Raw genomic sequence first — 23774 nt, forward strand, 5'->3', positions numbered from 1 at the left:
AGGCACTTTCCCTCAGGACCTTGAGAAGACTCTTCTTAAACACTCTACTCTATGCAGTGTTTGAAATGTTGTTAGAGACTGCAAATTCGGGTTTTCTTTTCTCCAGTTTTTTTCGGTATGGCTTTTTGTTTCCTTGTTTTTTTGTTTGTTTGCTTGTTTGGATTTTTAACCTGTTTCTTTTATTGAGTTATAGTCAGTTTACAATGTTGCATCAATTTCTGCTGTACAGCGCAATGCTTCAGTCATACATAATATACATATACTCATTTTCACACTCTTTTTCACTGTGAGCTACTACAAGACACTGAATATGCTTCCCTGTGCTGCACAGTATAAACCTTGGTTTTGTTTTCATTCTGCTAGACATTCAGCAGCTCCTGCCATCTCGCTCCCACTTCCCAGTATTGCCTGTCCCCTCTCCCATGGATCTCCTGAAACTTCTCCTGCCACCCCTTCCACTGGGTCTTGCCCCGGCCTACCGCGGTCCTGGGCCTGGGTCCTGTTGCCTGCTTCTCTGGGATCCACCACTGCAGACACGCGGGCTCAGCTCTCCCTCCGTCCATCCTCCACCTCCCAAGAAGGCGTCTACCCTGCTCTGTGCAGCCATCCCCACCCTCCTCTGCCCTCGCACACTTAGGCCTCCCTATTCTGTTCTCCACTATTTCCAAAAAGGTGAAGAGATGAATACATATTGAATCTACGCTGCGTCTCTATTTTACCTTTTCCTCCTAACTCCCTTTCTTGTCTCTTCTATCTTTCTGAATGATGTATACTTATTTGAAATCCTTTCCAGATTACTCCTATTTTTTTAAGTATTAAACTCCTCCATTTGTGAGTTGTTTTCCCTCGTTCACAGCACTGGGCCTTCTCAGATGCGGAATAATTTTTTTTTCCTTTGGTTTTGGGGGTAGGTAATTAGGTTTACTGACTTATTTTTAGAGGCAGTACTGGGGATTGAACCCAGGACCTTGTGCACGCTAAGCATGCGCCCTACCGCTTGAGCTATACCCTTCCCCCTGATGTTGAATAACTTCTCTGGGAGAGAATTCTCCCACATCTGTATACTCTAGATTACGTGTTAGTAACTAAATACATTCCTTGTAACACTGTAACTGGCACAAAAACTAGACTAGATTCAATGGAGAGCCTGGGTGAGCCATCCGGAATGTTAATTCTTCCTGTCAGTTGGGGTACAAACTGGTGGTCAGGAAGGAGTGACGTAGCCAGACTCAGAACTGCGTGACCATAGATAACAACAGGAAATTTTTCACACACCTTGGTTAAAATCAGATTACCTGTATTAATAAGTCAAAATCCAAACATTTTCTACAGGTAATATCTAATCTTACCAGAAATAAGTTTTCCAGTAAGATGACTCAAAGTCAGTTATTTCCTCAGAACAAGTCATTAGATGAACAATTACAACAACAGGATAAATGGGAGGGTTGGCCTGGCTTGTCTCATTTTTAAATAACAACTTCCTGTAGACTTTCTCGTCCTTAAGAGAAGAGCCCAGGAGCGCAGGCCGCAGAGGAGGGCGCCTGCGCCACCGCGGAGGGAGGCCGGGCGCACCTCCGCCCCAGGACGCCTGCGCCGCTAAGATGTCCTGATGAGCCATGGAGAATCAGAAGCCACTCCTATAAAAGCGGGCCCTTAGCTCAGAAGAAGTGTCCTGCTTCTGTCATCCTGTGTCTTGTTGAGAAAATCAGCACGTTCCTCAAAGAAGGCCCACAGATTACGTGGCGCCGTTCAGTGTCCTTAGAAGTCAGGCTGCAACTCTGAGTCCCTCACTTGCTCACACAAAGGTCCACAGAACGAAGAGGGAGATGCAGCCCAAACCGGGCGACCGTACCTTCTCCATTCCATCGGCTCTCTCGGAAGTTGCTGGGAAAGCGTTGGATAAATAGAGGTAAATAAGTTCTGATCTCCAGCACCTTCAACAAGAATAAAAATGGCATTTTTAGGTGAACATTGGAAAATGGGCTCTGAAATTTATTAAGTTGGCATTTTTAGACAATCTGAAAATTCAGTAAAATAATATCACAAAACAAGACTGTTTCATGTCTTTAAATAAGTGGGCTCAAGAAAGCACAGTACTTGACCCCCAGGATCTAAGGAAGCCTCACGTGGCCTCTCAGAGCTGGGTACAGGTCTCCCCACGAGGAGGAGGAGAAGGGGAGGAGGAGCAGGGAAGGGGGGTGGAAAGCCGAGGAGACGGCCGCCAGCTCCCGCGTGGCTCACTTACAGAGCTGCTGCTGACTGCAGCTCGCAGAGATTGCCCCAGAACCCCGTAAGAAAAGGAAACCCAGACAAGGGGACGTGAGTTTCCTCAACGTAAAAAGCTCGAGGTGTACCCAAATGCCAGTAGGAGCAGAGACACAGGGACACGCGTTCTCCTACTGCGTCCTCGCGACAGTCCCAGGACGCTGGGACAAGCACGGCCACCTCCCAGAGAGGAGAGCAAGGAGCCGGCTGGGGCAGGGGACCAGAGAGGAGAACAGGCGTGTCTGGCTCTGCACGCTGGGTTGTTAATGCAGCTCTTTTATCTCAGCTTTAACAGAACTGCAAAGTCCACTTAGCTCTCAGAAGTGAGAGTACAACCATATTATACTTCAGCTACAAAAGAACCTTTTAATACAGATGACTCCAATTCTTCTACTCAGAGGATCCTCTAACTCCAAACAAAACCATTTTCCAAATTGCTTTTATATTGATCTTAAAGAAATCATTGGGAATTGATGTGGGCCATTGACGCATTTGCTTATTTTGTTATAGGGAGCCTAAAATAAAACAAAACAAAACCCCCCCAAAACCACGTGACAATGTCAAGGCACTGCTCTGAGTAATGACGTTTCTGGGCAGCTGGGTTGAGTATCAGAGAGGCAGAGAGGCAGTGGGCATCGAGGCTAGACACGGACGCTGAGGGTTGACCACTGGGTCCCACTGAGCGCCTCTCTCCACGCGCTGCGTAAGCCTGGGGCGGCCATTTCCCTTCCTGTGCCTCGGGGACCATCTGTGAAATGGGAAAACAAGAAGAGCTGCCCAGTAGGGCTGTGGTGAGACTGAGTCAACATAAATAACCTCGAACAAGGCCTGATGCGAAGTAAATCTTCAGTAAGGTTTCCTATTAACACATTTGCTGTTGACATAAAAACAACTTCTATGTTTTAACTCATCATTTTTCATGTTCATTTATTTGGTAGTTGTCTTAGAAATCATTAAAGTAAGAAAATCTTTAGTTAGCTTCAAATTTCTTATCTTTAAGCGCCAACTCCTGCGGCCTCTTTAAAAGGCTCCAAGATTAACATAAAAATCACTCCTCTTCGCTAAGTAGAAATTAGAGCAACTACAAGGAAGCTTTCTCCCCTTTCACTTGGTTTACTAAGTAAATATATAGAATTTGTATATGGTCCTTGCAGTAAAGCCCCACTCAAAGGCACCATCACCTTATGCCCACAGTGTAAACCAATGAAGAGCCTCCTACATGCCCCTCCCACGTCTCTCGCACAGGAAATCCTGTGACATGACAAAACCTGTCTAAATGGCGACTACGAAGTCTTACATTCAACCGTAAAATAAATCTTTAATTTGCGTGCTAAATTTACTTTTTAAAGATTATAGGTCACTTAGCACATCTGTCAACGGCAAAGATGTCACCTGGCAGTAACAGGGGACTTAACATGTGACCATCTGATCTCAGTGCCTGTTCCGAGCTGGGTAACAAACTCCTGTGTTGAAATCCTAACCCCCAGCACCTCTGAATGTGGCTGTGTTTGGAGATTAGGTCTGAAAGAGCTGATTAAGTTAGAATGAGGTCTACAGAATGGACCCTGATCCCATCTGACTGGCGCCCTTCTAAGAGAAAACGCGGATACACAGACATCAGGGTGGGAAGAGACCACGTGAGGTCACGGCAAGTCCAGCGTCCACGAGGACACTGGCCATTACGAGTCAAGGGGCGAGGCCTCGGACCCCAACCCTGTGGACACTGACCCTGGGCTCCCAGCCCCCAGCGCTGGGAGGAGACGTGTCTCCACCGTGCGCGCCCCCCGGGCCGGGCTGCTTTCTTAGGGCAGCTCGAGCAACAGTGCCCCCAGTTTACATTTTAAGGTCATTCTTCTCACCCACTGAAATTCTACACTGACTGGCCGTGAAATGAAGAGAAGCCATCATGACTTTCTCAGAATACATGGCTATTCATGACAACACTCTCCAAGCCATGCACTGAGCACCATGAAAAGCCGACACATCTCTGAGAACGGGCGACAGAGAGCCAGAGCGCCAAAAGCCTGGGTGTGAACCCCACAGAATTCAATCTCGGCTTGTGTGACAGGCAATTAAATTAACAATGTACACTCTGTAGCCCCCAAAATAGTCCCGCCACTAAGTAGAAAAGCATTCGAGTTCTGAGGCCTGCGCTGTGAGACCAACCCCAGGCTGATGTCCATGTTGATCCCATGGGCATGGGGCCCAAGGAAACGGGTAAGGATCCAGCCGCCAGGAAACGGCTCCTGGAAGCAAAGTGAGACGCAGGGTTGACACCGCGTCCAAAGAACCCTGTTCAGAAAACTGCAGTGTTTACAGTCAACTCAGACTATTTATTTCAACAACTAAGATTTCTTTTCTCTTTTCTTTTTTTTTTCTTTTTTTTTTTGTGAGAGAGGGGAGACTTATCAAAATACTTGGCAAGAGTAATTCAGAGCACAGTCCCGTTAACATATCTCTCTCTCCCTGTGTGTGTGTCCTCACTCGCTAGGGAACACGTGGCGATGAGGCTGGGAGGCCCAGGGAGCATGGGCCCGCCCGCAGGCAGCGCCAGGGGCATGCGCAGACCATCACGGCCATCCCTCGCCCGCAGCGGCATTGGCACGTGGGGCACCCGGGCAGGAGGCAGGACAGGCAGAGGAGCCACCCGAATGCAAAGGGAAACGTCAGGGGACAGGGGCCTTGCTCTGAAGAGAGGGATGGTACTCTGTCCGAATGCTGCCCAGACCCACTGGGCACCTGCCCCCAGGCTGCCCCTGAGCCCAGAGGCCGAGGAGAGCCCGGCTCAGGAGCTCCCAGGAGAGGCAGGCAGAACCCTGGGTCTCTGACTCTATAAGCCTAAGTGCTTTCCCGTTCACGCCAGCTGTGATTAGACTTGCTGTTTCTCACAGCCGGGTAACTGATGCAGAAAGTCCCTATTTCCTGACTTACGACTGCATTCTGAGGTTTTTACAAGCATATATCCATGTATTAATCATGCAATTTTAAACTTTTTATGTTAAAAGCAGATAAGAACTAATTAAACACAGGGAGGGGTAAGAACTCAAAAAGAAGATTTCAGTGACTTACGCTTAAATGGGTCATATTTCAACAAACTGCTTAACACTTTCTTAAAACTTTTAACAGAAGGACGTGGGAACTCAATTATTAAGTAGTTAACTTTTACCAACAGTAAGTAAAAAGACACTAACACATGTCCAAGAAAACGTAAATAACCACAGATAAAGATGTATCATTTAGGTTTTAGATCACCAACAATAAGACAGTAGGAAAAATGCTTATTTCTGAAAACAACTCTAATTTTCAAAGAAGTCGATTATAACGAAAACTAGAAACCTGTAGGCTAGATAGTCTTTTAGAGCTCAGACACTCTCACTAACACGAGGGTCCAAGCACAGCGTGGTACCAGGCCCAGACAAGCCCAACGAGGACGCTGCGGACCCGCCAGGGCCAGGGTCAGGGCAGTCACAAGCTGTCGTCACAGTCAGACGTCGTTTGTTTTACCCTTCGCCAACCCGAAGAGCAATGGAAACTTTAACTTTCAATCATTTAATGCGCAAAACTTTCATGTTAGGGTCCACTAGAAGTGCAAAGTCACAGAGTAATTTAGTGTCAAAGCATTTTTAAAATCCAGGTTTTCAATTCTCAACAGCCAGCCGCAGCCAGAACAGAATCAGCATTACGCTGACACCTGAAGGGCAGAGGACCCCAGGGCGTCCTGCTTTGTGTGACAGTGCCTCCAGCAGGCGGGCAGACAAGCGACGCTGCACCTGCTGAAAGCGTACACCCTAACCACACCCCGCAAAGTGGTTCCATCCGGGGAGGAGACCACAGGGTGCTCACAGTCTGCATTTCAGGCTTTCAGGAACATGGGGCATCCAAACTAAACTGAACTAAAGGCACAAATTCTCTTACCCTAAAAGGAAAAATGTATCTATGTTCAAAAAGCTATATATTTGTTGTTGCTAATGTTCCTATAATGCTTATGCAATAATTTTTTTGAAGACTTTAGGACTCTGTTATGACATTAAGATTGATTTTGGCACTAAAGAGTTTACCGAAAAGATAGAGTAAATTACCAAATGTGGTTTGCATGCTCTACAGCTATAAATTATGCCTCGGGGAGGGAGGCGGACAAAAGTCACCTCTCAGCTGGGAAAGACACCACAGGGTTTTCATACTTAGAGAATCATTACTTCCTATGCTTTTCCCCAGACACATGTTAAGGGCATTCAGAAGTCTAGGTCCCACTCCCTGGGGCCTGTGAACACGTTACTTTACATGGCAAGGGAGAATTAAGGTTGCAGGCAGATTAAGGTTGCTGATCAGCTGATCTTAAAATAAAGAGATTATCCTGGATTATCTGGATGGGCCCCAAGTACTCGCAAGGATACCTGAATGGGGAAGAGGGAAGCAGAAGTCACAACCAAAGGGATGGCCCCACGAGAAAGACTGAGCTGGTCTGGTCGTCACCAGCTGTGAAAATGGAGGGGCCAGGAGCCAAGGATGCAAGCACCCCGAAAAGCTGGGAAAAGCAGGAACAGGTTCTCCCCTGGAGCCTCCAGAAGGACCTTGACTTTAGCCCAATGAGACCCATTTCAGACTTCTGCTCTCCAGAACGCTCGGAGAATAACTTTGTGTTGTTCTAAGGCACACAGTCTACATAACCGTTACAGCAGCCCCAAGAAACTGACACAACTATGGAAAGTGTATGAAAAACTTAAAAGGGGAAAGTAAAAGCATTTGATTTGCACCCTCCCCCCAGAAATCATCTATGTAGTACTCACCACAACATAACTTTGTGACTTCACAGTTCTAGGGGACCCAGGAGGGTCCGCTCAGCTATGGCGGTGGGGGGGGGGGGGCATCAGGAGAGAGCCAGCTACAAGAAGCGAACAGCTGACCGTGCACTGGTGGACGGCATGGTGGGCCTGGCAGTCACCCCAACCCTCACAGCAGCCGGAGGATCCAGTGCCACCCTGCATGTGAGGACACCCCTGCCTCACCAGAGCCACGCGGCTTGTGCGGGGCTGAGTCACACCCAGGCTGCCGCTGCCCCTCATGCTGTTTCCTAATGAATCCGCAGGGGCTGTGCTGACACCACTTGGCTGAAAATACAGGTTCCAGAAGACCTTCAGCGACACAGTGACTGCTTCTGCCCCTGGCATCCCACTGTCCCCTACTTCAACATACAGAGCTGTGAAGGTCTCTGCAAAAGTACAGAAGGATCAGGAAACCACAACCATGAGAGAGCGCAAAGAAACACACAGTGCTCAGCCCATCGGCCCCTGACACACAGCTTTCCCAGATACCTGATGCCAGCTATTTCGAGATTAGTATCTTTATTTGGATATTTATGTTGGATAAAAGATCTTAGCACCTCTAAATATTTGTTAATACTCTCATACAGTGTAAGTTTTCTTCAGATTCTTTAGTATAATCTTAGTGAAAGGAAACAGTAACTTTTCTAATAAAAGGCATCTCTCATTTGACCTTGAATTGAAGACCCTTCAGCTTATTTAGCCTGTTAACAGGATGGCTGTCTTCACCTACCTGATGGGCAATGTCACATGTACCCTTCAGAGGGCTCCGGAGACCCCTGAGCACCAGAAACGCAGGGACAGGGACCGGGCGGGCTCCAGCCCCGCCGGGAAGCCGCCCTCTGGTCAGAGGACCTCGCAGCGCGGCCAGACCAGGACTGAGGGACCCGTTTCAGGCCCTTCCGAGCAAGAGAGGCTATGACTTTACTTCTGAACAAAAAAGCCAAGGAAACACATAATTTATCTAACATTTGCTTTACAGAAAAATGTAGAAACGGCATTCAACTAAACAAAGCTCCACTTCACTGTGAGGCAGCTCACTCCCGTTCAACACTCCCAAGGAGTGTTAAGGAGGCGTTGTCCTACACCCGGTAGGAACGTGCGCTTCCCTCAGACCACACATTAATTAAGTTCTCCTCAACAGCTTTTGGTGGAACAGACTTTCAAATGGACAATAAAAACGTCCAAAGTCATAAACTGGGAAGTCACTTCCGCCTACTCAATAACGTGTAAAATGTATTTGCCATAATTTATGTATAATGTCATTGCAGTAATGAAATTTAACTAATGCTTCAAACTGCAAGCTCTTTTATGGGGAAAACTAGTATTAAATGCATAATCATGGAATATGGAAGCCCTCCCCAGCGGTCCTCCCAGAGTATCTGCACATAAAAGGCTTTCATATTTGGAGGTGGGGGCAGTGAGTGAAGGTTAACGACAAAAAACAGAAAGACCCAGAGGATATCCAGACTTTCTAAGGAGACATCAGGGTTTCACTTGTGCCCTAAAATGACCAGGCAACTGACGCCCTCCCCCCCAATCTCTACACATAAACACTGCCCTGCCTTTACTGGAAGGTACATATTGAGAAGAAAAGCAGTGGGCACTCCCACTGCCTTACACCCCAGAGGCCAAGGTTAAAGAAAATTAACTCCTACAGTAGACGGGAAGGGAATCACCTTCCTCTGCTGTCAGCTGTCCCAGATCCTCTGCGTCAGGCCTTCCAAGGACGCTGATTTGAAATCACAACTCAGGACCCCTGCCACTGCACCCCTGGCTCTCACGTCAGGCCCGATCCTTCCAGCTCTCCTCCTGAGCCGTACTGGGACACACTCACGTGCTCCTCCCTGCCCTGCTTCCCTTCCGTACCCAGTACCTAGTCTACAGGACAGTGACTGCCTGTAGGTGTGACCAAAGGGAAAAAGTACAACAGTGAGTGTTAAGGGAGTTCCATGCTGTGGGAGTCTGCAGAAGGGGAACTACAATCAACACACAGAGCCTGCTCACAAGGCACAAAGTCCCAAAGTCTTTCTGCTTTTTAACATGAAAGACAATCCAGCACACGTGCCAAGTGTTTAAGGAGGTCTGAGCAAACACCTCCAACCAGGGGCACACGGTCACCCGGAGACCACACAGCTTAAAATTGAAGAGTTCCAACAGAAAAAGATAAGATAAATGCATCTAAATACAAGAACACTGAAGACTCAGCCTTTAATGGTTTTACATATTTTAAAATAAAGAAAATGTAGGATGGCAGTTTGGATCACAGTATCTGCAAGTTCCAGAAGAGACTCTGCTCAGTCCAGGCTCACCCTGCCCTGCAGCCTTGGAGAGAAGGGTCCCCAAACCGCTCTGCCCCCAGGTTCCTCCCTCGCCCTCTTAAAGTCTCTGTTCAAAGATTACTTTCTCAGGGAGGTCTAATTGCAGTTTTCAAAAGGTGCACCATTAGCAAGGGGAATTTGGAAACATCCAGCAAAATTAAGCATTTACCACAGCCCTAGCAACCCTCGCTTGAGCGATCCCAACAGAAACGCTGGGGTGGGGCCTGACCAAACACGGAGGGATCCTGGTCTGGCCCAGCAAGCCTGGCCCTGGGGTGGGCAGTTAAGAAAAATAACACTACCTGGTAAAAATAAGAAAACTTTCCAAACATACAACACTCCCTGGTGAAACCAAGGTCCGACCTGTTGTCAGTTTCTTCATTCTCTGCTCACTCCTTAGAAAAATTTTGCAAACGAGGGCCTAGAGTATTGAGGAATGAAGCGTCATGTAACACAACACGTGCAAGAAGCCAAATAAAGGCACTTATTTCCCTGGGGGAAAAAATAGAGAAACTGCAGAAAAGGTTCACCTCTTCCTAAGAGATCATCCCATCTTGTGCCAACGTCTCAAGCCCAAAATTCCAGACCCCAGGAACTGCTCCTCGGCCTGGAGCACAGAGCGGACAAGCCCCCAGAGACAGACGAAGTGACACAAAACCGGAGATAAGCAACGGAAGCCAGCCGAGGTGCACTTGGGCACCAATGCAGACAATGACGAAGGAGCTGAACAGGGCCCCCGAAAGATGTGTCCATGTCCTGACCCCCCAGAACCCGTGAATGAAACTTACTTGGAAAAAGGGTCTTTATAGATACAGTTAAGTTCAGGATCTCAAATGAGATCATTCCAGATCGTGTTTAGATGGGCCCTAAATCCAATGACAAGAGGTCACTTGTCAGGTCAAGTAAGAGACAGAAGGGAAAAACACAGGGAGAGAGGAGGCCATGTGAAGACAAAGCAGAGACAGGAGTGATGGGGCTACAAGCCAAGGAATGCCAAGGATTCCTGGGAGCTGGAAAGAGGCAAGAAGGACCCTCCCCTCAAACCTTGGGAGGGAGCACAGCCTTGGTTGATGCTTTGATTAACTGCTAACAAGTACAAGGGAACATCTTGGGGTGATAGAAATGTTCTAAAACTGACTTATGGTGATGGCTGCACAACTCTAAACACTAGTGGTCAGAGAACTGTACACATACAATGGATAGTAATGTTACGTATGTAGATTAAACCTCAATAAAGCCGTTCAGAAAAAAGAAAACTATGGTAGTCTTCCCCCATCCATCAGACTGGTGAAAATTAAAAAGATGAACCCTACCCAGAGTAGCAGAGTATAACTCAGAATACAGCTTCTTCACAGGGTGATTCAGAAGCAGGTCTCAAAATGTAAACCGCGCTCACCTTCCGACCTAGCAAGTACACTTGGATTCCATCTCTTACAATAAAAATGTATTCCTGCTTTATACACGTGCAGGGGTGAAAGGCACATTTTGCAAAGGTACAGATATATCTTCTTCCAAGGCTTCATCCAGACGCCAGCTTGACAGTTCCTCAAGAAGCTGAATCAGCGACCCAAAAATGCTTCGGCTTGGTGGTTGTTAAATTTCTTCTGACTTGGAGTAGAGAAAGCATATCCGGACAGAACTCGAGAGGCCCACTTGAAAGACCACAGTCCCTACCACACTGGTGAGCTTTCTTTCTTTTACTGGATTAACACATATTTCCTTGATTCAAAAACTCCAGAGAATGTTCCAGTATCAAAAAAAAACAACAACAACAACTAAGTGCATAGCAGTTCACCTAAAACAGTCTGAGTGATCAGGATTCAAATTACCCAAGCATCTTCTGCAAAGCTGTCTTATCTTGATGAAAACACGTATTTAAAGGAAACAATATGACACCATCAAAAGCTCCCACCTGATGGAAGCATTCAATGACATACAGGAGTTTCTCCCTTAGAGAAATGCTTACTCGTTTATTTAATTTATTCACAAATATCTACTGAACACCAACTATGTGCCAAGCACTGTCCAGGTGCCAGACACACAGAGAACAAGACAGGTGAAGTTCCTGCCTCTCTGAACCCCACATGCTAGTTTGTGGGCACTCTGGGTTAGGAGTGGAGAGAAACAACAGACCAAGAGAAAACAAAGTTTTCTGTCGGGGGTGCTGAACCAAGAAGACTGAACGAAGTCAAAGCAATGGCGAAAGGTATGTGGGCGTGGGAAGCGGTGTGTGAGCAGCCACCGGCCGCGAGAGGGCAGCACCCGGGGGCCAGGGCACAGCCAGGAGGCCAGTGCGCGGCCCGGGGCCGCGGGGCCCAGGGCAGCAGGCCACTGAGGGTCTCACGGCCCCGGGGAAGGTCTGGGAATACTATGCTGAGAAGGTGGTTGGCCCCTGCGGGTCTGAGCAGGGGAATTACACGCTGTGACTTCTCTCTCAGAGGGACTGCCCTTAATTTCCAGGGGCCAAGCTGTTAAAAGGGCGCCAGCTGGGAAGCTGCAGGAGACCCAGGGAGAGATGAAAGGGCTGGGGTCTGGGGTTTGAGCAGCAGTAAAGCTGAGAAGTGGCTGAATTCTAGATAAACTTCAAAAATGCTTGCTGATAGACTCAACGTCTGTTGGGAGCAAAAAAGAGGAGCTGGGAACAACTCTAAGGCCATCAATTTTAAATTTAAAAATCAAATATTCTCTAAGCACAAAATACTGTGAACACAGTTAAAATTCACCTTAAGAGCAGTTAACAAAGCACAAGTTGATTAGACAGCGAGGACAGGAGGGAGGGAAGAAGGAAGGAGAGGTAAAGGGAGGGGAGAAAGCACCAGGGGGCTCTGGGCAGACTGCCACCAGGGGCCTCAGGAAGGTGTGATGGGGGATTTAGAGGCTTTCCAGTGGAAGCCCACCACCCCCCCCAGCAGAACAGAGGGCGAGGAGATCAGCTCGGAGCCTCTGTGAGGCCATACACTGAATCGTGCAATACACATGAAAAGACACTCTGTCAACCGGCAAAAAACTTTTTTCAGACAAAAAATTCTTCAGTAAGTCCCTTGCATTTTCAAAAGGCGACCACCTTGGCCCTTCCCAGCTCCCTCCGCGTGGACCGCACCACCATGCTGTCAGTTCCTTTCTAGGGAAAGACTGGCCCGCGTGTTACGTTGGCAAAGCCTGGTTATTTCAGAGACTCATCAGTGCTTTAAAAAAAAATCAGACCCTTGAGCTTCATTTCCATAAACCAAATTTTACTAGAAACCATTCAGAAACACATGTTGTAAGTCTGGCATGACCTGAAGTTCAAATGGAAAAGGAAGCTTTTCACTTCTAAATTCTCAGTTCAAATCCACCCTAGAGTTGAGCTAAAATACTAGTAACATGGGTTCCCAAACTGTGTACCCCGGTGCCTCGGGGTACCGCAGCAAACCCACAGAGGGTCCAAAGGGCATTTTAAATTTATGAGGGAAACGGCAGTACTGAAGATATCCCAGACCCCAGCTGAGGTATTGTTTCCATACAACCTCGTGCTACAATTCTCTCAATGGCATCATTATCATCACAAAACAAGGGAGCTGCTGTGATAAAAGACTAGTACCACCTCCCCACTAAAAGGAAACAGAGAAGGCAGCAGAGACCAGCCTGACCCCCAGGTTAGAGAAGTTGTGCAGTGCCCAACAGATGCAACCATCCCATTAGTCTGTCACCCTGGTTATCTAAGAATGAAATAAAAATTTTCTTCCCATTTATGTGCATTTTTTTCAAATAACTACTGTTATGACATGACACTTGATAAAATTATTTGAACCTAACTACTTAATAAATGAAATTATTAAATGTTCTTTTTAGCCCAGAGGTGAGATGAAAAAAGTATTAAAGACACTAAAGCCACCGTGAGCAGAGAGAAGGAAGGACTCCCTCCTTAGAAGCTAGCATTCTTTTTGCACATTCATCACTCTTCTGAGTGCTTTACACATATTCTTTCAAGCCCTACACCCACCCCAAGAGACCAGCACTACCTCCTCCCTACTTCACAGAGGGGGAGGAAGGCACATATGTTTAAGTCCTGACTGTTTGGAACCACGCACAGGGAGAAGCGATTTCAAAAGCAAGGTAATTGCACTTCAGTTTACAGGGAAAAAAAGAGGAGAGGAGGGGAGGGGAGGGGAGGGGAAGAAAGAAAATTAATTAATTAATTAATTTCCCCCCAAAAAGCAAGGTAAACAAAGCCAGTAGTGCCTTGGGTCCCACCTCCAACTCCATCCCGTGGAACTGTTTCCCAAGGAGAAATGCTTCTCCCACTTCTCAATAGTTGATTCCCTACTGGCTTAAGAATTCAATATGGGCCAAGACCACCATTTACATGCATCAATTTAGAAAGAGGACATTTTAAGTTACTCTTCGGCAACGAAACAAAGAGTGGTTAAATCACAAGCACCATACTTTCACGCCCGGTGGAAAACCGTGACGTGCAAATTTAAAAATTTTAACCTACAGGGGAAAAATACAAATTCCAACCAGATACAAAGCATTACAACCAGATACCAGATACAGATTACAGATCTACTCATTTTTGTTGCCGTTTTCTCCCTTTGAAAAGTTATCATGTCAGATCTGGAACCCCAAATACAGAGACTGAGAAAAACGAAAACGGCAGCGTCCAACGTGCCTGGGTGAGAACGGGTCGCTCGGGTGGAGCGCTGCTGTTTTTCAGATACCACACAATCCTATGTTGAAGGAGGTGCTATCTTGGGAATGATGCCAACAGCCAAAACAGAAAAGCCACAAATCAGTAGGATTACAATAACCGTCTGCTCAATGAGACAGCTGGAGAAGGAACATAACCCTCCTGGATACCCTTAGATCAGAAACCCAAGTCTTTATTCTCAAGAGTGAACTGATCTGGTGGTTGAAAAAAAATCTAAGCTATTATTTAAATTTAGATCAAATGGATCTGCTGGATTTGTTTCAGTTTCATTGTGCATTTTTCATGATTAATGAATTATGCTATACATATTCAAACTGCTATGATTAGGTGATTCATCCCCCAACGCATTAACTAACTGTTCGGCGGACATCCCTGTGCACTTCAGATACATTCTCCAGTAGTCAGGCACTTAACCAGTCTTGGACGTCTAAGCAGATCCTCCACTGAGGCAGTCACTCTGCACCGGAGGCAGTTAGGCAGCAGGTTCGGAAATTTTTAATTACGGATTGAAGGCCATTAAAACTTTCAGGTAGCTTCAGAATATTATTAAAATAATTCGGTAAGGCTTTCAAGTAATAATGTATTCTATTTCCCCCTAACCTCCGGGGACTTCCCAGTCTTCTTGTGGCCACAAATGAGCAGTTCCTACACAGTACCTGAACCAGCGACATGCTACATTCTTCTCAGAAAGTATGCTGCACAATTCATTTCCATTCAAAGTAAAATGTTCCAAATTCTATGAAAAAAATTGAGAGCAAGCATAAACTCTGCTTTATTTTACAATGAACAAACACAGACCTCCTCAGGGTGCAATGGCTGGAAAAGTATTCAAGGAGATGTAAAGGCACTTTTGAAAACTAAAACGCTGCGTAACAAGGGGAATGGACAGTAATAGCTGAGCCTCTGGATGGACTTTTTCAAGCAATTTTCCTACTGCCTTTGCCTGCACTGCTTAGGCTAGCTGCTCCCCTCAAAACACGTCCACCCGTAAAAATGGAACCACACGAAGTATGACGTGAAACCAGAACAAGTGCTCACGAAGCTCCAGTCCCTGATACACCAAAACGCAATCTCAAACGTGAACTATGAATCCTTTCTTAAAAGTTAAAACATCTTTAACTTTTAAAGGGATCTTTTTCATTTTTCAAGCTAACTTTCTCTGAAAGTTTACTAAAGCCTTTTCCTCTTCTGAGACTCCAGTGAATGAATGGTTGCGCCTTTTAAAACAGAGATGCCGTCAGTACAGATAACACTTCTTCTTTACGCTTCAAACACCGGAAAAACCTCCACCAACACGGCTACTGCAACCAACCTGCAGGAAAGGAAATTGTCCCTCAGCTGCCTGTCGCGCATGTGTGTGCAAACTTAAGCAGCAAACACACACCTCGAGCACTACAAAGGTAACAACTGACCCATTTAGTCAAGGTTGACTCCAACAGGGCTTTACGAACCTCTTCAGATGTGTATCTTCATAACGCCTAAAGAAGTATATTGCTATGAACCTGTAAGCTAAGGGGTATGGGAAATAATTAGCCACATGGATGTCCCACAAGCAACACTGATCCGGCACCCCTGATGTGCAGGGCACTTGGGGAGAAGTCTCCAGGATCTGGAAGGCACTGAAACCCAACATGAAGACCACCCGAGACCAGTCCTCTTCCCCGAGGATACAGAAAGCACCTGGGAATTGCAGGACCTCCAGATCAGCTCTATGCACACCTGTCCTCTTGCACTGAAGGTGCAGTCTTGAGTAAGACTTTCAGTTGACAGGTATCCTGACGAGAAAAGAAAACAGCTATTGCTGAACTATGCAAGTGTCCAAATTTAGAGGTGACACATTCCATTTTCCTAAGAAAGTTTTACCAGCTAAAGATAAAGCAACAAACTTTAAACATACGAGTTCTCAGGGATCTGAAGAAAGGAAGCATACAGGGAGGATATCCATTAATTATAAAAAAATGAAAAGGAGAAACAGGATGGAGCTCAAGACCTACAGAACCATTATGGCCTAAGTGCTGGGACTTTGCTACAGAAAGAGTGTTTCCTTTCAGAGTGTGGAAGACTTTTGGAAAAAGTTAGCTGGAAGTAAGAATATTGTCAAAGCTCAAATCTCATAATAGTTTGAAATTTCTCTCTGCAAGTCATCAAAATGTCAGCCAACATTTCAAACCCCCTATGAGCTCAAAGTTTTTGGAAGTATTTAATTGTAAAATCACAACTATAAAACTTAACAGGAAAATATTTTCTGTAACAGAGAAACAATTCCTTTGTGTGTGCTTAAATGTGGTACACACACACACAAATCGACACCCCAAAGAAGGAGGCACCAGTCTAGCAGTCCAGTGTGGATGAGCTCACCTAACCTTTATAGCCTCATCCGTAAAATGGGTTTCTGTTCCGTGCCAGCGTCTGGGAGGTGCCCGAGGGGCCTAAGGTAACGCGCGTGAAACCAGTCCTGGCTCGCAGTCCCAGCTCCGGCAGGGTTGTCATGCCCATGCAAGTGCAGCTGTGCACGGCTCTGACGGAGCACCTGCGTCTGTCACTGTTTAACACAAGTACAAACCCACGTCTCCTAACACAATAACCGCACATAAACTTCGTCCACGCCCGCAACCGACAGCCAAGAGAATGCCCCTGCGGGATCAGAGGGAGAACGGTCTCCGCTGGGAAGGACCCGTCCCCGGGTCGCGGGACGAGCTGCCGAGCCTGCGGCTGGACGGGGCACACGGCGGGGCCCCCACTCCGGGCCGCGCCCTAGATTCTGGGGTGCACCGCGTCCCGGGCCTGTCAAACTGCAGCCCAAACAACCCGGGAAGGCGTCCCCCGGCGGAGTCGGAGGTCGCCCGCGTGGGGTCAGAGGTCCCCCGCAGGGGAGGCTGGCGGACGGCCCCGGGGAGGTCGGAGGTCGCCCGCGGGGATAGGAGCCCCGCCGCAGCCACCGCCCTGGCCACACCTCCGTTCCAGGAAGCGGCAGGGCCGGGAGCGCAGGCCCTGGGCCGCCGGGAGCGAGGGGCCGGCGACCTGGGCCCGGCTGCCCGCCACGGCCGCCCCCTCCCGCGCCGCCGGGCACTCACAGGTGACGATGGGCTTGTTCTCCATGGTGTAGATCACCGGCGGCAGCGGCTCCTCAGGGGCGTCCATGGGCGTCCGGCGTCACCGGCCCGGCCCCCCGCGCCCCATGGGCAGCCCGAAGCCGCGCAGGGCCAGCCCGAGCCTGAGCGGAGCCGCGGCCGCGACAGCGACGCCCGCCCGGCCGCGCGAGGCACCTCCAGAGCCGGCCGCCTGCCGCCGTCGCCGCCGCCGCCGCCGCCGCCGCCGCCCGCCGGCCGCCGGCCGCATCCACTTCCGGTGCCGGCGCGCCGCGGGACCGCTTCCGGGGCGCGCGGCTTAAAGGGGAGGCCCTTACGCCGGGCGAGCGCTGTCCTCCGACCGAAAGGCGCCCCGGCCGCGGGGTCTCCGCGGAGGTTCCCTCCGAGCCTCGGGGCCGAAGCCCGCGCGGACCGGCCGTGGGCGGCGGTGGGTCCTGCACTGGAGGGGCTGCACGGCTGGGAGCCGCCCCCGGGCCGGCGCCCTCGGGGGACAGGGCTGGCCTGGGGCGAGCAGCTGGGACTCGCCGCGGAGCGCCCACGAGCATCACACCCCCCCACCCCGGTGCCCGATGCGGAGGACGGCCCCAGGGGTCACTGACCGCCGCGTGCGGACACGGGGACCACTCAGGGGTCACTGACAGGCGCGTGCGGACACGGGGGGTCACTAGCACCGACACATGGACACGGGAAGCTCCCAGGAGTCACCAGCAACAGCAGGTGGACACACGCACGTCAGTTTCTCTCCTGCGCGGGACGGTTGCCTAGAACCCAGCTTTGTTAATTTTACCAGAGGCCGGATGCCTTGGGGGGATCAGTTAACAAAACGGGTTAGTCCCCACGGCTGGGCTGACTGGCAGTTACCCCTTGCAGAACTCTTGGGCTTGTTTTTCTTGTCCTACTGGTTTTGTGAGGTCGCCTTGCTGCCCTGCAGTGAAACAAGGTCAGGTGCCTTCACAGTAGAACCCAAGGCCCCCAAGCACCTCAAGTCCTTCTCGGGGGCTAACGACAGAAGCGGGCTCACACCAGCTACTCCCAGTGTTTGGAATGAACCGCTTCTCTCTGGATTTCCGCAGCACTAGTTTCCTGTCTCCATGATGTTAAAATTCTTGAATTAGGGACTGCCTTTTACTTGTGTCCCCAACCCCTCCCCACCCCAATACCCAACCACACAGAGCCTTCCATGGAATAGGCACATTTTGAAAACGCCACAAAATGAAACCTTGCTTTAACTGCATCTAAGTTTCTTATGGAAGAAAAGTAGATTTGGGGTAACTTTTCTAAGTGAAATAAAGTAAACATATGTGAAATAGTTTGAGTGTGAACACAGCTGCTAAATGTGTGTGCATAGTGTAGCATGGTGCACTGTGGCTGGCTAAGGAGGCAAAGGTCAAGAGTTTAAGACACCTGGAGCCTGCAAGGCAGAGCACCGGACGAGAAGAAGGAGCTAAGGATGGAGAACCGGAAGTCTGTGTGGAGGTTCCCTGTAGTCGCTGGCCTCAGCTGGGCCCAGTACTCATTGGGTCAGATTCCATAGGGTTTACCAGGAAGTGGCTGTTACAGAGTCAAACATGGGTGCAAAGATTGGAGGCCAAGCAGGGCTGTAGGAGAGACCTTGTTGATTCCTCATTAACACTGTGAATGAGAAACATTGCAGCCGTATCAGTAAACAAGGAATGCCGTGGCCCGCAAGTCATCAGCCGCTACCACCGACTCAGGATGCAGACAAGCAGGCATCTTGGTCTCTGCATCCACCCCAAGCGGGGCACTGTGAGGGACGGGAAAGGGCAGGGCCCTGGCCCTAGGTAGCTAGGTGCTTGTCAAAGAATGATTTCAGTGAGCCCAGATGTTTGCGCCTTCCCACACATAGAAAAGTGCTAAATTCTTTAACCTGAGATGTCTGGTTTTCTTTAGTTAACAGTAATCTTTTGATGTTCTGACTACCTGGTCTTTGTTGTAAAACTCCTATATATCCTGGCTCCTCCCCTACCTCTTCTGAGCCGTCCCTCAGAGCGATCTGAGAGGCGGTCATCCCAGGCTCGAATGGGTTCAAGTCCTCAGAAATGTCCGCCGAATAAAACGTAACTCTCAACTTTTACGTTGTGCGTTTTATTTCAGTCAATAATACCCAAGGCATTCAGCCGAGACACCAGACTGAGGCCCCATGGGTCAGCCAGCTTTATCTGTAAAAGCCAAGTAAGTATTTTAGCTTTGCAGGCCACATGCAAAGCTGTTTCACATTCTTTTTTTTTTTTTTTTTTTTAACAATTATGTTTAAATATAAAAAAAAAAAAAACATTTTTAGCTGAAGGGTCACACAAAAACAGAGCACAGCCCAAACGTGACATGTGAGGTTACCCTTGCCCCAAACCTGGCCCACAGTTGACCTACCTTCACAAAGTGTAAAGCAAAGCCTTGGCAAACTCCACAAGAGAGACAGAGTTTGGACGTTGACTCCTACCAAGTTGGAGGGGCTTGGGGACACCATGGACATTCCTCAGATCCAGTCTAGCAAAGCATAAGACTAAGCCCATGGAAAGTCAAGGTGAACTGCCAGTTAGACCAAAAGTCAAGACTCTTCCGTGGAGGATGATCCAGGGTCAATACAATTTATGATTTACCAATGCCCAATATACACTAAAAAAATGACTAGACATTCAAAAACCAGAATGTGTAAACCAGAGTCAAGGGGAGAAAAGGCAGCCAATAAAAACCAACTCCTAAGTGGCCCAGATGCACATTTACAGATGAAGACTGGAAAGCATCTAAAACCACTGTGTTCAAAGAATTCAGTGAAAGTATGGTCTCAGTGAGCAAAGGGGTGGGGACTCCTGGCAGAGTAATAGGAAGTATAAAAAGAATCAAACGGAAATTCTAGGACTGGAAAGCACAACAATTGAAATGAAAGTGTCACTGCATTGGCTTAAGAGCAGATTGGAGACAGCAGAGGAGTCAGTGAAGACAGACCAGTACAATTATTCAGTCTGAAGAAGAGAAAAACGATGGAAGAAAAAGGAACAGAGCTTTAGGGACCTACAGGACAATATAAAACAGCCTAACACATGTAATGTGTGAGTCTCAGAAGAAGAGAGTGAGCATAGGGCAGAAACTTTATCTAAACAAAATCATCGCCCCAAATCCACAAATTTGATGAAAAACATTGATTTACAGCTCAGGAAACTCAGGAAAACCTCAGTAGGATACTTACACAGAAAATCACACTTAGGCACGTTATAGTCAAACTGACGAAAGCCATAAAGAAATACATCTTTAAAAAGAAAGAAAGAAATCTTGAACACTGCCGGCAAAGAAACACACTTTCTGGGGAACAGTGGTAAGGATTTCCACTGTCTTTCCATCAGACACAATGTAAGCCAAAAAACCAATGGTATAAACCTTTAAAAACTCAACCATGCAGCATACATCCAGCCAAACTACTCTAAACAGAAGGAGAGCAGACCAAGCTATTTCCAGGTGAGGCTGGGAGAGTCGGGCCCACAGGCAGGCACTGCAGGAAATGCCGTGGGATGTGCTTCAGGAGGAAGGGAGAGACCCAGAGACGGTGACTTGCACGTACAGGAGGGAAAGCCTGGCCCCTCAAAAAGTCCGCAGACGGGGGACGTAAATGGCTGCTGCCTTTTTCTCCCTCCCGTAGCCTCTTTAATAGACAACTGTGCTTCAAACATGCTTAGTAACTTTGTGTGGCGGTTTTTAAATGTACGTGGACGGAAAAGCTCTGACGACGACGGCACAAGGTGGGGGGGGGGGTGAAGGGCGTCGTGCGTGCGGGGCGTGTTACGCTGCGGAGCGGGCGGGAGCGGGGCGGCGAGTCGGGCCTGCGTGAAGGGCGAAGGCTGAAGTGATGCGGTGTCGCCGCCACAGAGCTCGGCGTGAGCCTGAGTATGTGCAGCCGCAGGGCAAGACTACTGGGAAAAAAGAATAAAAGGTTCGGCCAAGAATCCAGTAGAGGAAATAGACTGGGACACGTGAAATACCTGATTAATCCAAAAAGAAGCAGGGCAGAAGCACAGGGGGACCAAACGAGAGGGGACCAACCCCGAGGGCCGTCGTCGCCTCTAGGCAGCAGGGAAGCACACGTTACAGGGACGGCGACCTGTCGCTTCACATCCACCCACACAGCAAAAACTGAACTAAACTAAAACTGACAGCACCACGTGCAGCCTCAGCGCGGGTCTCCACGTCCTCAGCCTGCTCTCGCAGAGCCGGGTCCGGGGGCTCCGAGGAAGCAGGCACCAGCAACTCTCCCGTGGTGGCAGCGCTGCGGCCCGGCCTCCCGGGCCGGCGCTGGCCGCGAGGACTGCCCTTTCCGGCGGCTGGGCGGGCGGAGGGCAGGGCAGGGCCAAGCCGGCCGCTCTGTCCCAGGTGGCCCCCGGCTCGCGGGCCGCAAGGGGCCGCCTGCGCTCTCCCCACCGAGCAGGCCCATCAGAGACCTTTTTATCACGTGCTAATTTAGACAGTGCTTGAATTCAGCACAAATACTGGTTCAGCCACTCCTTTCAATCATTTTCAATTTGTGAAAATGATGCTATGCTTATTAGTCAATGTCCATTCTTTTTTCTCAGATTCTTTTCTCCTAAGACAGCATTTGTTTTTTTCGAGGTTGCTGGAACTGGAGCCCAAACGCTCTTTCCTGGTAGCCCATTACGTTGTCTCTGGATCGCAAAGAGCCTGTTCAATTATGTATCGGGATAGCTGTAGGCGTTGTCTGAAGGGAGCCCCGTGGGGTTTGCTCTGCCCCCAGGCAGGGCCTCCCCAAGGAGGGCTGCGCCAGGACGAATGGTGAGCCCGCAGGGGTTCGGGCAGCTCTACCCCCAGTGCCCGAAAACTGGAAACCCCACCCAGGTACCCTTGGACGGGTGACCAGTTAAAACCGTGTGGTCCGTCCACACCACGGAAGACACAGCAGCAAGGAAAAGGGCTGAACTGCTGCTACACACCACCACCAGGATGGGGCTTGACAGAGCTACGCTGAGCGAGGAAACTCCAGCCCAGAGTCAGAGGCCTGCCGTGGGATTCCATCTGTGTCACACTCTTCTTTGCCCTGGGGGGTTTCCCGGGCACAATGGCTGAGCGCACCGTGATGGATAATTGTATTGGGCACGATCATTTTTTGATTAGAGTTGGTTGACGAACTGTGTTAGTTTCTAGTGTACAGCACAGTGATTCGGTTATACATATATATTCTTTTTCATTATAGGTTTTTACAGGATATTGAATATAGTTCCCCGTGCTCTACAGTAGGGCCTTGTCGTTTATCTATTTTATATACAGTAGTTTGTATCTGCTAATCCCAAAGTCCCAATTTATCCCTCCGCCACCCCCTTTCCTCTTTGGTAACCACAAGTTTGTTTTCTATGTCTGTGAGACTGTTTCTGGTTTGTAAGTAAGTTAATTTGCATCTTTTTAGATTCCACATATAAGTGACATATGACATTTGTCTTTGACTTACTTCACTTAGTATGATAATCTTTAGGTCCATCCATGTTACTGCAAATGGCATTGTTTCATTCCTTTTTATGGCTGAGTAGTATTTCATTATTTATATATATATATACCACAACCTCTTTATCCAGCCATCTGTCAGCGGGCATTTAGGTTGCTTTCATGTCTCAGTTATTGTAAATACTGCTGCTGTGAACATTGGGGTACACATATTTTTTCAAATTAGAGTTCCCTCCAGACATATACCCAGGAGTGGGATTGCTGGATCATATGGTAAGTCTATTTTTAGTTTTTCAAGGACTCTCCATGCTGTTTTCCACAGTGGCTGCACCAGACTGCATCCCCAGCAGCAGTGCAGAAGGGCTCCCTGTCCTCCACACCTCCGGCATTTACTGTTTATGAGCTTTTTAATGACGGCCATTCTGACTAGCGTGAGGTGATGCCTCACTGTAGTTTTGATTTACGTTTCTCTGATAATTAGCGATATTGAGCAACTTTTCATGTGCCTCTTGGCCATCTGTTATGTCTTCATTGGAGAAATGCCTGTTTAGCTCTTCTGCCCATTTTTTTGATTGGGTCGTCTGTATGTATGTAATATTCTTGAAACAACAAAATTAGAGACATGGAGAACAGGTGAGTGGTTGCCAAGGGTTAAGGCAGGGGTGTGCAGTCAGGAGGGGAATGGATGTGGCTCTAAAAGGGCAGCGGGGGTGGGGGGGACGGACCTGGTGAGCACGGTGTGTCCTGAGTCTGGCCAGCAGCAGGCCCAGCACCCTGCCGTGATGCTGGGCTAGAGCTCTGCAGGACGCTGCCCCGGGGGACTGGGTAAAGGGTGCATGGAACCTCTCTTACAACTGCATGTGAACCCACGTGATCACAAAATAAAAGTTTAATAAAAACTCAGCTGACTGTAAAGCTGTAGCACGTGAGTTTCCGAAGAATCCACCAGGTGAAGCGTGTGTTGCTCTCAGCGGTCCACAGCGCGCTGGCTCCTCTGTTTACTGCACTTCCTTCCCTCTCGCGATGTGCAGGAGAACCCCCCAGGCGAGCCATCCACAAATAACAGCCCCAAGTGAGCAACCAGTCCACACGAGGCAAACAGAAGTAGCAACAGAGACAGGAGAGAGAC

At 48.7% G+C, this 23774-nt stretch overlaps 2 protein-coding genes and 1 long non-coding RNA gene across 6 annotated transcripts in view; 1 reads left to right on the forward strand and 2 right to left on the reverse strand.

The window, feature by feature from the left end:
* Positions 1-17402, reverse strand: part of TRAPPC10 (trafficking protein particle complex 10) — a 70511-nt gene extending 53109 nt beyond the window's left edge. For 2 of the 4 annotated variants that reach the window (XM_032494802.1, XM_032494775.1), the window contains exons 1-2: positions 17171-17401; positions 1853-1934 (exon numbers count right to left, since the gene is read on the reverse strand). In XM_032494802.1, coding sequence (XP_032350693.1) covers positions 1853-1934; positions 17171-17237 — 149 coding nt within the window. In that variant the 5' untranslated portion in view covers positions 17238-17401. Of the gene's footprint in view, positions 1-1852; positions 1935-17170 lie in introns of all 4 variants that reach the window. The other 2 variants (XM_032494944.1, XM_032494869.1) reach the window with 2 other exon arrangements.
* On the reverse strand, positions 14851-17116 carry LOC116668315. The gene is made up of 2 exons (XR_004325448.1): positions 15509-17116; positions 14851-15408 (listed from the first exon to the last, which is right to left on the reverse strand). It is a non-coding gene; the product is annotated as an uncharacterized LOC116668315 (long non-coding RNA).
* LOC116669106 (translation initiation factor IF-2-like) lies at positions 17236-23749 on the forward strand. Its single transcript, XM_032498208.1, has 4 exons — positions 17236-17241; positions 17336-17902; positions 19301-19378; positions 23677-23749. The coding sequence occupies exons 1-4, from the start codon at positions 17236-17238 to the stop codon at positions 23719-23721; spliced, it is 696 nt and encodes a 231-aa protein (XP_032354099.1). The 3' UTR covers positions 23722-23749.
* Positions 23750-23774: the final 25 nt, after the last annotated feature.

Source organism: Camelus ferus, chromosome 1, assembly GCF_009834535.1.
Source record: "Camelus ferus isolate YT-003-E chromosome 1, BCGSAC_Cfer_1.0, whole genome shotgun sequence".
Lineage (NCBI taxonomy): Eukaryota > Metazoa > Chordata > Mammalia > Artiodactyla > Camelidae > Camelus > Camelus ferus.

Bases quoted from the DNA above. Each gene is read 5' to 3' on its own strand.
- LOC116669106 (XM_032498208.1), top strand. The intron at 17,903-19,300 runs GTGGACACACGC...GTTTTATTTCAG, and splicing joins GGAGTCACCAGCAACAGCAG to TCAATAATACCCAAGGCATT. The intron at 19,379-23,676 runs GTAAGTATTTTA...CGCGATGTGCAG, and splicing joins GCTTTATCTGTAAAAGCCAA to GAGAACCCCCCAGGCGAGCC.